Source organism: Pseudorca crassidens, chromosome 6 (assembly GCF_039906515.1).
Source record: "Pseudorca crassidens isolate mPseCra1 chromosome 6, mPseCra1.hap1, whole genome shotgun sequence".
Lineage (NCBI taxonomy): Eukaryota > Metazoa > Chordata > Mammalia > Artiodactyla > Delphinidae > Pseudorca > Pseudorca crassidens.
This window is the reverse complement of record NC_090301.1, coordinates 38,444,075-38,459,490: the sequence shown is the minus strand read 5'-3', so window position 1 is coordinate 38,459,490 and position 15,416 is coordinate 38,444,075. Positions and strand designations below refer to the sequence as shown.

Here is a 15,416-nt window from a genome sequence, read left to right as displayed (position 1 = left end):
GCCTGTGCTCCGCAACGGGAGAGGCCACAACAGTGAGAGGCCCGCGTATCGCAAAAAAAAAAAAAAAAAAAAAAAGTTACAGACTTTCAATTCTATCTGTAACTTATGGGGATAGAAGCCATAACTCTTCTTACAAGAAGAAAACTTAGCTCTAATTGCTAATATTCCAGCAAAGAGACTATAGCTTGAACATATCTGTGCTTTGCTGTTTTTGAAAAGGAGTAAATATCATTGAATGCAGCCTTGAACCTAAGCCCTTATGCTTGATAGCAACGATAATAAAAATACTAAGATACAAGCTTTTTTTTTTTTTTTTTTGGCAGTACGTGGGCCTCTCACTGTTGTGGCCTCTCCCTTTGTGGAGCACAGGCTCCAGACGCGCAGGCTCGGCGGCCATGGCTCACGGGCCCAGCCGCTCCGCGGCATGTGGGATCCTCCCGGACCGGGCACAAACCCGTGTCCCCTGCATTGGCAGGCGGACTCTCAACCACTGCGCCACCAGGGAAGCCCTAAGCTTTTATTTTTAAAAAAGTTAATTCACAATTACTTTCATAAATATATCATTATCAAATTAATACAGTGCTGTCTCTGTGTTTAGGGAAAGTATTTCCAGAGAGCTCAGGTTACCTCACTGAAAGCATGGCATGAATAAGACAAATGTCATCAGTAATATACTAGTAAAAGCCAGGTGGCTTTGAAAAGGCAACACTTGCTTCTGTAGACACAGGCTCCATTCTTATATCTGGCAATAGCTACAACTATATGCTGCTGGTTCCAAAGTAACAGGCCAGGAACTCAGTGTTGCTTACCACAACCACTGGAAAATAATTTGGTCAGTAATATTTTCTTCATTTACTCATATGTCCAATAAACATTTCCTGAACGCCTACCATGAGCCAGAAACTGTTTTGACACCAGGGAATGCAGCAATGATCGAAAGAGACAAACTCCCTGCCCTCCTGGAGCTTATATTCCAGTTGAGGAAATAAGTAAAATATATAGTTTGTTCACTGGTGATAAGTACAATGGAGAAAAAGTAGGAAAGAGGATGGGAGGGAGGCTGTGGTGCAGGCTTCCATTTTAAACAGAGCGGTCAAAGGAAACCTCACTGAGATGATATTTAAGCAAAGACCTGTGAAGGAGGTACAGGAGTGACATCTGGATGGGACAGAAAGGTCCAGAAAGAGTGAACAGAGAGTGCAAAGACCCTAAGTCAGAAGGCCTGATGGGTCCACAAACAGTAAGGAGGTCAGTTTGACTGGGAAGCACAAAGTGAAGGAGAGAATAGTGGGAGATAAGGTCAGAGAGAATAACAGGACAGGTTACTTAGAGCCTTAAAGGCTATTGTAAAGGTCTGCCTTTACTTTCAGAGCTATTGGAAGGTTTAGAGTGGAGAAGTGTTGTGATCTACCTTAACTTTTAACTGGATCAGTCTGCTTAGATGGTAGCCATCTACCAAGACATCTGCCAAGACAACAGCAAAGTAGGAAGACCAGTTGTAAAGCTACTATGATAACCCAGGGGAGATGCCACTGGCTAGCACCAGGGTACTAGCAACGGAACAGTAAGAAGTGGTCAGAGTCCAGACATATTTTAAAGATAGGTTTGGTTGATAGATTAGATGAGAAAGGATGCACTGGAAGCACGGTGTTGCCATTAACTGAGACAATGCAAGCCTATTAGGAAGAACAAGTTTCAGGGGGAAAGATCAAGAGTTGTTTTGGAAATGTTAAATTTAAAACAGGAAAGATGCCCAATACCTGACTGAACTTGCCCACCAAAAATGAACTTTTATATTTGTGTTAGTATTATGTATCTGACTTGTGACATAAATTAGACAGTCCTTTATATTATAACCAGCTCCCTGGGCCTAACAAGTTGCCACAGAAATTGCCCTCCCCTCCCACCTCCAGCACCGCTTGTCATTTTCTTTACCTCCTCCTTCTTCCCATCTCTCTACCAACTATTATCTGGGACTACAATGTATTCCAGGACTGCTTTTGTTGCAAGCAACAGGAAAGCGTGACTAAACAAAAGTTTATATTTCTCACATAAGCAAAGTTTGGAGGTTACTAGTAAGTCAGGTTAATCTGAGCTTCTCTGGCCTTTTCCTTGTTTCTCAGATGCTGGTGATCCCAGACTCTTTGTTTACATTTAACAGTGAGGTACTGCATGGCTGACCTAAAGAGAGCGCTCAGAGCTCCGGGCATCATACAGGGGAAGGAAAGGACAGGTGCCATCATTTCTGTTCTTTTTATCAGGAAAAAAAAAAGTCTTCCCAGAAGCTTCTTGCAAACTTCTGCCTAAAGTCTCACTGGCCAGGATATGTCACATGGATGTGCCAGCTGTAAGGGAGGAAGGAGACATGAACTTTTCAACTTCTTTTGGCGGGAGGACAAAGGAGCCAACTGCCTGTCACAAACCCCATTAAACACCCTTTCCATACTTTTTCTCCCAACCCCAGGCCTGGTTTATTTCTATGTTGGCAGTAGCCAGACAGCAGGTGACAGAAAATGGAGTGGAGGGTAAACCCATCTGGTGTTTCTTCACTGTTACCTCTCTATTTTCTTCCCACCCCACACTATTGGTGGTTCCCCCAACCCTAGCCCTGGTTTCATGGCAGTAGAACAGGCCCTAAGGTTTGTCTTTGAGGTTCTTCTTCCTTTTACCTGAGGGACACTATCCTGGCCCATGTGGTAACGAGCAGGAAACTCCAAACCTGGCTTTTTTCAGAAATGTAGGTGAACCTTACTTCGTATCTTTGTGTATCCAGAGACTCTATTAATATCTGTGTCTACTTTTGTCATTCCCTTCAAGAATGAATTGAAAGCATGAAAAGCAGTTAATAGAAGAGAACTTCTTTACCCCCTGTCCTTAAGCTGATTGTTAACAGAAAATCTAAAGAATTCAAAAAGGTTATGTGTGTCAGAAGTGCATTCTGTTTTATAGAGGAGCACAAAGGAGAGAAATCTTGGTCAGGAGCATAAAATAAGAATAAAAAGAAAATTTGTACCCTTTGACCTACATCATTCCGTTTCCCCTATCTTCCAGCCCCTGGCAACCACCATTCTATTCTCTGTTTCTGTGAAATCAGATTTTTTTGTTTGGTTGGTTTTTAGTGTCCATATATAAGTGATACCACACACTATTTTTTCTCTGTCCAGCTTATTTCACTTAGCATAATGCCCTCCAGGTTCATCCTGCAAATGGCAGAATTTCCTCTCATGTGGCTGAATAACATTCCATACATATATATATATCACATCTTTATCTGTTCATCCACTGAAGGATGTTTAGGTTGTTTCCATCTCTTGGCTATTGTGAATAATGATGCAGTGAACATGGATATGTGGATATCTCAAGATACTGATTTTAGTTCCTTCAGGTATATACCCAGGAGTGGGGTTGCTGGATCATATGGTAGTTCAAGTTTTAATTTTTTGAGGAACCTCCATACTGTTTTCCATTATGGCTGTACCAGTTTACATTCCCACCAACAGTACATAAGGTTCCCTTTTCTCCGCATCCTTGCCAACGTTTGTTATCTCTTGTCTTTTTAAAACTAGCCATTCTAACAGGTGTGAGCTGCTATCTTGTGATTTCGATTTGCATTTCCCTGATGATTTGTGATGTTGAGCATCTTTTCATGTACCTGTTGGCCACCTGTATATTTTCTTTAGAAAAATGTCTATTCAGGCCCTCTGCCCATTTTTTAATTAGATTATTTCTTCCTTTGCTACTGAGTTGTATGAGTTCTTTATATATTTTGGATATTAATCCTTTATCAGATATATGGTTTGCAAATATTTTCTCCCATTCTGTAGGTTGCCTTTTCAAATAAGACATTCTGAGGATCAAATGTATAACATGGTGACTATAGTTAATAATATGGTATTGTATACTTGAAAGTTGCTGAGAATAGATCTTTAAGTATTCTTACCACAAAGAAAAAAAGTTACTTATGTTAACTGTGTGAGGTTGTTAATTATGTGGATGTGTTAATTATTTTGATCTTGGTAACCATTCTGCAAGGTATATGTATATAAAATCATCATGTTACACTTTAAATGTATACATTTATATTTGTCAACTATTCCTCAGTAAAGTATTTGTTTGTTTGTTTGGGGTTTGTTTTGTTTTGTTTTAAGTAAAAAGAGAGAAACAGGCCATATTCTGGGACCTGTGGGGGAAAAATAGAAGATGGTTAAAGAGCTGTCCTCAGTGGCTGTAACAGTGTTACATTGTCAAGAAGCTCAGCCTTTACGCTGGTGCCCCCTTAAATCCTGCCACCAGTTTTAAGACTTCTTTAATTCCTTCCCTGGGTCCTGGGGGCCACCTTCAGTGATTTGAACCTGAGGGAGTCCCCACTTCCATTGCCTGGGATACCTCAGGGAGGTATCTAATCACACAGCAAGTGGGAGAGGAAGGTGTATTACGAATATCCCAGGTGGGGCCTTTGTGAACACATTCCCACAGATACACTATTGCTAGTGATGCTTAAGGTTTATGGTTTGATTAGTACAGAAATGTTTGTACAGGATAGAGTTGCAGGAAAATGTCCTTAAAGTTTCCACCAATGATCTTGTCATTGAACTTTGGGCACATGATTCGTTTAAATGTTGGGACTGCTTATAAGCTGATTCTGCTTCTGTCACTAATACCTGAAAGAGTAGTCTCACTACTCCCATTTACTCTCATGTGGTCTTGCGGGAGGAGTCTGGAAATTTGATGTCAGTAGGTGTAAAAGAGTCTTTGCTATGAAGTTATGTTTGCAAGTTATTTTTAAAAGTCACTGCTTCAAGGTAGTTGGTAAATCTATTTTATGACAACTGCTCGGAGATCCAAGTACTGTAGAGTGTTATTTTGTTTTGTTTTCAGAAAGGTTGGATGGGAATGTGTTAAAATGAAAATGGCTGGCAATGAAAAGAGGTAATAACTCCTTCAGCCAAGTCATAGGTCCTAGTGTATGTCTAATAGTAGCAGACAGGGCAGACTAGATTGTGCTGCAGTAACAAACTACCTAACAGTCTGCGGCTTGTAACAACATTAGTTTCTTGCTCACTCACACTGCATGTCATGGATGGGCCATGGCTCTGCTCATGTAATCTTCACTCTGGGATCTTGGCACATGGAGCAGGCCCTATCTGGGATGTTGCTCATTGCATGGAGAAGGGAAAAGAGATGATGAATGACAAGTTGGCTCTTAAAGCTTCTACCCACATTTAATTTACCAAAGCAGGACACATGCCATTTCCAAGCTCAACAGGACAGGGATGTATAATCCTCCACAGGAAGGGGCAGTGGCTATTTTGAACAATAATAGAACCAACTACACTAATATTGTGACTTTAATCTCAGGTGCATATGGAAACTACAATGTCCAAACCAGTCCTCTGTCCAGCCCGCATCAATGCTACAGCTTCTGAAACATTCACGGTACTTCAGCAAAGGATGAGAATAGTTGAGGAACAGACCAGTTCTCTGAGGAATGACCTAATAATGTTGGACTTTGGTGAAAAAAGGTAACAAATTAAAAAATTGTCTCACAATATCTTTGTAGGTTGAAGAATTTTGCCTCACTGGTTACTCATAAGGAGTCACAGTGTGGGTGGTTTGGCAGGTGAAATAGGTACTTAGAAAAGAATTGAGAAATAACATTAGAATATTAATTAGAAAATACTTGCAAGATAAAGAGTTGTCCTGCTGTAATGGAGCTACTATTCTAAACAGATTTTTAAAGTGTGTTAATTAGGTGCACAAACTTCGATATCCTATTCTCCCTCAACACTTGATTAAAAACAAATGTAATTTTTTATATAATTAGAAAAAAAAATTTGGTCCTTTTTTAAAAATAAGAATAGACTTTGATATTAGTTAAGGTGAACACCTACAACTTGATTCATGCATTAATACGGTCTGTATTTTCTTTCTCCAGATTTATTGTAAATTAAAAGAGAGGTTATAAGTCTTACAAAAAATTCATAGTTTTGAATGAAGTACTCAAAAGAAGAACTGTGTTTTTCCTTTGTGCTCCTGGAGAAGTTATTGCCATTAAAAGTTAGATTGTCAAAGGCCTTGAGGAATCTGGATGCTTAAGTGGCCAATGCTGAATTTACTGGTGTGATTTTCTTTAAAATTATGTATGTATTTCCTGAATGTCTCTTATGAAGACCTAAAATTAGTATAGTTGGTATAGCACACATAGAATAAATAACTCTTCAGCAAAGATTAAATTTGTACCAGTGTTGAGTATGTTAGAACAAAATGGGAATGTTTATTATCACCTTGTTTAAAACTTTTCTAAAAAGGATGTGAAATACTGCCTCCACGCTAACTTTAATTCTTAGTTTACCATTATAGAATTAGCATTTAACATGTTTTATATATCACTTGCTTTTACATACAAAATAAGTTTACAAAAAATTCCAATTAAAATAACCATTAAAAAATCAGTGGTCTTGGGCTTCCCTGGTGGCACAGTGGTTGAGAGTCCACCTGCCGATGCAGGGGACGTGGGTTCATGCCCCGGTCTGGGAAGATCCCACATGCCGCGGAGCGGCTGGGCCTGTGAGCCATGGCCGTTGAGCCTGCGCGTCTGGAGCCTGTGCTCCGCAACAGGAGAGGCCACAACAGTGAGAGGCCCGCGTACCGCAAAAAAAAAAAAAAAAAAAATCGGTGGTCTTTACCCATCCCACATTGGTCTCATCCTCTTTACCTAATAGTGCTCTCTATGTTTAAATTTGCAGAGGCTATCAGATACTGGTTAACTAAAGAATATAGTTTTTATACTCAGTAGAAATGTTACATTGATTCGATGGTTGGGATTACCCTATAATATTGTTATATTGGGATCTTTGTCCAGAGGCCACTTGCAAACTCCAAAATGTTTAGAGAGGAGCCTGTGAGCCAGAACATCATTAGCCCTATCCAGAATGAAATAATTTGTTCAGGAAAAACAGATATTTTATGGAAAACTGTGAGTTTCTGGTAAATCGAATGTGCCGTCTGGAAAGCCTCATCCAGTCCTTGAAGATGAACATCTTCGTCTGCAAACTGAAAAAGATTTGAACCCACAGAAAACAGGTATAGAGAGAAGAGAATCATCAGAAATTCGGTCCTATGTGGGTGCTTGATGAGTTTATGATTCTTTTCCTTTCCTGACCTTCTTTAATCTGCTTGATGACCCTCCTGTCCTGTCTGATAGATTTTCTGAAGGAAAAACTGAATACAATACAGGAGGAGCATTCCAGGGATCTGAAGCTATTGCAACTGGAAGTGATGAATTTGCGCCAGCAACTAAGAGATGTAAAAGAGAAAGAAGACAAGGCACAAGATGAGGTGCAAAGGTTGACTGTGACTCTGCAGCTTGCCTCAGAGACAAAGGTTTGAGTCCAGAGTTCTGGAATACAAACTCATTGTTAAAGTGTTAGCTGGAGGAGGCAACAGACCCATAAAACTGACTTTTAAAAATAAGTGATGTTGGTGTGAGGATTCTTGACATCTGTAATTTATCTACATCGATAGCCTATAACATTGTGTGCTGTCAGTAATTGAGTATTTATAGATTCCTACCCTCTACATGTGACTGTGTGGATCCAGAGATATGAGGGAGTCTGTGCTCTTCAAGAGCTTATATGCTATCTGGGAGAACAAGGCATAGCAGGAGAAACTAAAGAGAGGAAATAAGGGTATAAGAAATATTAAAGGACCGTATAAGACAATAAGCAAATATTGCCAACTAAGTGTTCTATATTCAGGTGGCTTTGGGAAGGTGCGCATGTCCTGTCTAGAATAGATTAGGCTAGGCTTCAAGGAAGAGACGAGACTTGAGATGAACCTTTAGAAGGCAAAGCAGTGAGGTGAGGACATTTAAAAGACCACACACAGAGGCAGCAAAAAATAAGACTAGGGAAAAAAACTAATGATTTTGTTTTCCCTTCACAGGCCAGGCAGTGTAACAGATGTTATTTTGTTTAAAACATGTTTTGTTTAATCTCTGCAAAACCTCAAGATGTAGGATATTGTTGTCTCTCTTTTTTTTTTGTGGTACACGGGCCTCTCACTGTTGTGGCCTCTCCCGTTGCAGAGCACAGGCTCCGGACGCGCAGGCTCAGCGGCCATAGCTCACGGGCCCAGCCACTCCGCGGCATGTGGGATCTTCCCGGACCGGGGCACGAACCCGTGTCCCCTGCATCGGCAGGCGGACTCTCAACCACTGCGCCACCAGGGAAGCCCTATTGTCTCTATTTTAATGATAAGTGTACTGGGGATCAGAGAGAAGTCACCTCTCCGAGATCACACTTGCCTGTTTTCTTCCTGTAACTCAGATTTGAACCTAGATCTTCCCCTTGGGTGCAGTTAGGAGGAAATGCATAAACTAGCTGGACAGGAGTGAGGATTTGTTTGTGTAAAATAAGTTGGAAATTGGCTAGGGATAACGTCATAGAGGATCTCAAAATCAAGAATAATGAAGTAGTTGGGCTTGATCCTATGGGGAGTGATTAAATTTTTGATAAGAAAGTGACATAATGAAAATAAAACTAATCTAGCAGTAGTGTAGAGTATCAATTATAGGAGAAGAGATTGGAGATAGGAAAACCAATTAGGAATCCATTGCCTTATTTGAGACATAGACTTTATTAGGTCTGAACTATGGTTGTGGCATTTTGAGAGGAAAGACATGTTAGAATGTGGTATTGGATAGGGGCTGAAGGTAGAGAATAAGGCAAAGACAGCTTTGAGTTTTTACATCTTAGATTGTAGTGCCATTAATAATAATATAAAAGAGAATGAATAGTGAAAGCTGTGTTTTTCATCCTCAACTCCTAAGCATAGGTAATATTTGAGGCTAGAAAAAAATGGAGTACTTAAAAAAATAGGAATATACCCTGTAAGAAAAACGTCTAGCAATTACTAGGTTTTCCTCTGATTATTGAAGTTTACATAGGAGGTACATGTGACTAATCAATTTTTAATTATCTGAAAGGGAAAATGATAGAAGTCATGAATCAAAGTAATAAAATAACTTTAAATATCTCATTGTAATAATTACTTTAGACTCATAATAAGAAGTGTTTATAACTGTATTCAGAATAGCATTTATAGGTTGCCCCCAAAAAGTCTAGATTTGAACTGTGATATACCATAGACAGTTTCTTCCTATCATTTCAGATTATTTAGAACCTTTTCTCCTTCTATTTTAGAAGAATGCAGCCATTATTGAAGAGGAACTGAAGACCACAAATTGTAAAATGAACCTTAAAATTCAGGAGGTAAGATAAAAAGGAAGCTGGAAGGTGAAGGGAACGTTGGAATTGCAGAGGGGGAAGTCAAGGAAGTGGATAGAATGAAAAGAAGCCATTGAAGAAGAAAATATGTGGCTGTTTATTAGGAAGATTTTAAAAATATGCCACATGAAGTTATACCTGCCCATATGTGACATTAAGACTTCCTTTCACCTCAATACTGCCACAAAACCAGAAATAAAAAATAAATGCTCTCTGAGCCGGGAGGGAAACAGTTACCATGAAACTCATGCAGTTGCCCATATACTAGAGTTAAGTGGACATACAAAGACCTTTTACACTAAAGTTGTATTTAAAATAAAAAGCTTTTAATAAGTCTGCTCATCTAATTTTACCTTAAAACTTTCATTTCAGTCTAAATTTAAGTAGATAACAGATTGGAATTATGGAGTAGGTGGCTGCTAAAAGTTGTTGGACTAAAAATTTGCAGCTGAAAACAGTGGAAGAGTCAGAAGAATTACCAATTCAATACACCTTGACAGTGGCCTAAAAACCTCAATATTCCCTGACAGAATAATAGTTGACATTAGTCCAAATCGAAAGGATCAAGTTACATTTAAAATATCCTGTTATACAAAACAGAGAAATAGATATACTATTTTAAAAATTATGAATTTCAGTGTGTTTAGGGTGGTGAGTGTAGCTATCTGGGACATTCTCTCATGTAGAGTATTTTATTTGCCAATAGTTACTGATAAAAGCATGATTGTTCATTGTTAGTTGGAGTATATTGTTTCATGCTTTAAAAAAATATTTTGGCTATTTTAATAGATTCTTTTTAGAGCAGTTTTAAGTTTTTATAAAAATTGCACAGAAACAAGAGTTCCCATATATCCTTTCTCCCCACCCCCAGAGCTTCCTCCATTATTCACATTCTGTATTAGTCTGTGATGAACCAGTTTTGATACATGATTACTAAATTCACAGTTTAGATTAAGTTTTACTTTTTGGTCATCACAGTATACAGAATAGTTTCACTGCCCTAAAAATGCCCTGTGCTCTACATACACATCACCCCGCGCCCCCCTCCCCCACCCCTGTCTTTCCCCAAGCCCCTGGCAACCACTGATCTTTTCACTGTCTCTCTAGTTGGAATCATACAGCTTGTAGCCTTTTTGGACTGGCTTCTTTCGCTTAGCATATGCATTTAATCCTCCATGTCTTTTCATGGTTTGATAGCTCATTTCTTTTTATCAATGAACAATAATCCATTGTCTGGATGTACTGTAGTTTATCCATTCACCTACTGAAGGACATCTTAGTTGCTTCCAAGTTTGGCAGTTATGAATAAAGCTGCTGTAAACATTCATATGCAGTTTTTTGTATGGACATAAGTTTTCAACTCCTTTGGATAAATACCTAGGAGTATGATTCATACTTATGATAAGCTTATGTTTAGCTTTCTAAGAAATTGCCAACCTATTGCAGTGGCTATGCCATGTTGTGTTCCCACCAGCAGTGAATGAGAGTTCCTGTTGTTCCACATCCTCACCAGCATTTTGTGTTGTCAGTGTTTCGAATTTTTGCCAATTTTATAGGCGTGTGTATGGTATCTTGTTTTAATTTGCAGTTTTCTACAGAGTTGATATTGAACATCTTTTCATATGCTTATTTGCCATCTGTCTATCTTCTTTGGTGAGGTATCTTAGATCATTTGCCCACTTTGCAGCTGGGTTTTTTTTCTTATTGTTGAGTTTTTAGAGTTCTTTTTATATTTTGTATACCAATCCTTTATCCAGTTTGTGTTTTACAAATATTTTCTCCCAATCTGTAGCTTATCTTTTCATTCTCTTAACAGTGTCTTTTGCAGAGCAGACGCTTTTAATTTTTTTTTTTTTTTGCGGTACGCGGGCCTCTCACTGCTGTGGCCTCTCCCGTTGCAGAGCACAAGCTCCGGACGCGCAGGCTCAGCAGCCATGGCTCATGGGCCCAGCTGCTCCGCAGCATGTGGAATCTTCCCAGACTGGGGCATGAACCCCTGTCCCCTGCCTCGGCAGGTGGACTCTCAACCACTGCGCCACCAGGGAAGCCTCAGACGCTTTTAATTTTAATGAAGTACAACTTATCCATTTTTTTCATGGATTGTACTTTTGGTATTATATCTATTAATAAAATATCATTGCCAAACCCAAGGTCACCTAGATTTTTCTATGTTATGTTTTAGAAGTTTTATAGCTTTGCATTTTACATTTAGGTTTTGAATTATTTTTTGTGAAAGGTGTGAGGTCTGTATCTAGATTCTTTGGGTGAGTTTGTGTATGTCTAGTTGTTCCAGCACCATTTGTTGAAAAGACTATCCTTTGGATTGCCACTTAACATTATTTTTTTATTGGGGAAGTCTTAATTCTTGGTGCTGTAGTAAAATATTGAATTTTTATTGAACTTGTCAAGGACCTGAAGAAGGACTGTGCTAGTCAAATAGGGACATTTTGAGGGTATGTGAAGCAGGAAGGATGTGTTAGTCTGCTGGGGCTGCCATCACAAAGTACCACAGACTGGTGGCTTGAACAACAGAAATTTATGTCTCACCATTCTGGAGGTGAAAAGTTCAAGATCAAGATATCATCAGCAGGTTTGGTTTTTTCCTGAGTCCTTTCTCCTTGGCTTGCAGATGGCTGTCTTTTTTCTGTGTCCTCACATGGTCTTTTCTCCGTGTACACATCCCTGGTGTCTCTTTGTGTACAAATTTCTTCTTATAAGGACAACAGTCATGTTGGATTAGGGCCCACCCCAGTGGCCTCATAACTTAAACAACTCTTTAAAGGCCCTATCTCCAAACACAGTCATATTTTGAGATACTGGGGTTTAGGCCTTCAACATATGGATTTCAGAGGGATGCAATTCAGCCCATAATAAAGGACTATACAGAGATAAAGTAAATGCAGTATATATCTTTCTAAGATATATATATATATAAAAAATCTGGTTCTGATGAACATGAAATAGATTAACTGATAGCCCTTCGTAATGCTTTAGGGATGAATATCTTAGTAGTATAATTATCAAATAAAGATTCCCTTTATAAGGCACTTAAATTATATCTTGAGCAAATTATACTATATAATTCGATGTAGAGTTTAGAAAAGTATATTATGCTACTCTAAATTATAAAGTGATTATAATCTGATACTAAAATAAAACCTGAAAAATATAGCCCAAAGCAAAAACTATAGCTCATTCTTAAATAAGATTCTAATATTAATATTTAACTGATTATTGGATAAGGAAGGAATTTCTAATCTTGAAAAGAAGGAACAAGATTATAAAAAGCTCGATAAGTTTGACCATATAAAAATTAAAATCTTATACATGTATAAAACAAAACTAATGAAACATAACAAAACTAGACAGTTAATAATCTTCCCTTTTAAAGAACTTAAATTGACTAAAAAAAACAGAGGGCAAAGGATAAGAACAGTTCAGAAAATATATAAAGAACTAATAACCATATTAGAAAATGTTTAATCTCACTAGGAACCAAAGAAATGAAAAAAATATTAAGGGGTTGTTTTCATTTATTAGCAAAGATTTAAGAAAGTGATAATCTGTAGTGCTGATGATATTTATTCAAATACTACTGATAAGGTAAAATTGGAAGGAGAATTACAAAATGTATCAAAAGTCTAAAAAATGTTTATACCTTTAACCTAGTGATTCCTTTTGTAGGATTTATCCCAAGGAAATAATCAGAAATTCAATGAAAGATTTATTCACAAGCATGTTCAGCAGAACAGTATTTAGAATAGCAAAACACTGGAAATATCCAAATGTTCAGTGTTAGGTGTATGGTTAAGAAAATCATAGAACATTTCCAAAACGGGCTATCTTGTAACTATTTCATGTCAACATATTTTTCATCTCATTTCACTTTTTAAAAACTTCTGAAATTGTTAAATATATCATCCTTCAAGAAAACACATAAAGTACATATGTACAATGTAGAGAAGAGTTATAAAGTGTACTCTTACATCATGTTTACTGGGGTTTAAAAATAGAATTTCTGGAACTTCCCTCGTGGTGCAGTGGTTAAGAATCCACCTGCCAATGCAGGGGACATGGGTTCAAGCCCTGGTCCGGGAAGATCCCACATGCTGTGGAGCAACTAAGCCCATGCGCTACAACTACTGAAGCCCGCTCACCTAGAGCCCATGCTCCACAACAAGAGAAGCCACCACAACAAGAAACCCGTGCACTGCAATGAAGAATAGCCCCCACTCACCGCAACTAGAAAAAGCCCACGCGCAGCAACGAAGACCCAACGCAGCCAAAAATAAATAAATAAGTAAATAAATTAAAAAAGAAATTCTTTCAATTTAACGTCACTTCATAAAAGGAACAGCATTTTTCAGTTCCCATTTAAATTAGAAAGGATTTCTTTACTTCATGATAAAAGAGACTCTTAACCTTCTTTTTATCTTTATCTGACTCATGTTATAGTCATTTATTGATAGAAATAAGGTCAGTGTACCCAAATTCTTGAGTGTTGTTTTTGTCTGCTGCTTAACTACTACTTCATTATTTGTTTTGATCTTTAAGTTCCAATACATTAAAAAAAAATCCAATACATAATTGAAACAGCTTTCAGAGGAATGTTTATAATACTATGGGATAAATATATATATATATATATATATATATATATATATAGGTGAAGAAATCAAAATACAGGAAAATAAAGAGTTAAAAAATAAAGTTAGAAAATAGAGAAATACAGAAAATACATATACTAAGACATATTAGTGTTTTTCAAACTTGACAGCAATACATTGTAAGACATATTTTACACTGCAACACCATACATACATGCATATACACAAACATTTCATGAAGCAGTACTTACCCTTCCTTACTACTTGCTATGTGCTCTGATATTTTCTTTCTATTCTTTTCTCCCCCACCTTTTTCAAGTGCTTCTTGCAACTTACTAATGCGTCTTGACCCACAGTTTGGAAAACAGACTTACACAGTAGGAAGATGAGGGTAACAAATTTGACTCTGCATTTCCTAGAAGGTTATCCGTTAGGGAGAAACAAAAGCATGTTTCTGAGTAGTCATAAATGAACGAAGAATGGGGGTGAGTTGGCATGTCTGGTAAACTTTTCATGGTGACTTTGATCTTTGTTAAACTGCTGTGAAGTTCCCTTGGTCTTGCCTAACTGCAGTGTTGCTCTATAGCTAAGGAGACAACTGTCTCTCCTTAGCTCTATAGCTAAGGAGACAACTGTCTGTTGAGAAACCTGGATCAGCCATGTTACTCAAAATACAAGAAATGGGATCAACAGTGGAGGTGGAACGGAAACAGGTAGAGAGATTTTCTCTCCTTGTTTATGTTGGGAAAGTGAAACCAAAAGGGAAAAGCTAATGTTTTACCTACAAACCTGTAGTTTTGCTTATTTCCTCTAGATTTATTAAATTCTTCTCTCTCTTTTTTTTTTTTTTTTGTTGTGGTTCGCGGGCCTCTCACTGCTGTGGCCTCTCCCGTTGCGGAGCACAGGCTCTGGACACGCAGGCTCAGCGGCCATGGCTCACGGGCCCAGCCGCTCCGCGGCATGTGGGATCTTCCCGGACCGGGGCACGAACCCATGTCCCCTGCATCGGCAGGCGGACTCAACCACTGCGCCACCAGGGAAGCCCTAAATTCTTTTCTTTAGTATTCCTCTATTAACATTCTTACTACAATTTAAAAAATTTTAGTGCAAAATAAGAAAGGACTCAGACACCATTTAGTCCAGCGCTCTTAATTTATGAATGAGGGAGCTAAGGACAGAGAGGTTATTTTGTCTCAGGCTTTACAGAAGTGAACTCTTAGTTCCTGGGAGGGAATCCTTCCCTCTACACCATATAATCTTTGTTATAAGAATTGATTTTAGAAGGCACTGACCTAGTCTCATGTTACATGTATTGTATATGATGTGCATAGAAAAGAAAGATTAAACTGAGCTGATATTTGAAGCAAGGAATAAGTCAAATAATCAGGAATGTGTTTACATTGCTGTTTTCAAGGCTCATTATTTATTTTAGCATAATATTTTTGCTTTCATCAAAGTTGTTATTTGAAATATCTATATGTAATTTAGAACATTTTAAATTCTAAGTACCAAGGCAATTAGT

The 15,416-nt window shown here is 38.1% G+C and overlaps 1 protein-coding gene across 1 annotated transcript in view; it reads left to right on the top strand.

Moving 5' to 3' along the window:
* The window catches only part of CCDC150 (coiled-coil domain containing 150), a 92,703-nt gene that overhangs the window by 2,091 nt on the left and 75,196 nt on the right, over positions 1–15,416 (top strand). Inside the window, 8 exon segments of the mRNA XM_067741143.1 lie at positions 5,359–5,522; positions 6,863–6,890; positions 6,893–6,968; positions 6,971–7,042; positions 7,045–7,083; positions 7,205–7,383; positions 9,204–9,272; positions 14,515–14,607. Of these exon segments, the coding sequence (XP_067597244.1) occupies positions 5,365–5,522; positions 6,863–6,890; positions 6,893–6,968; positions 6,971–7,042; positions 7,045–7,083; positions 7,205–7,383; positions 9,204–9,272; positions 14,515–14,607 (714 nt within the window). The 5' untranslated portion in view covers positions 5,359–5,364.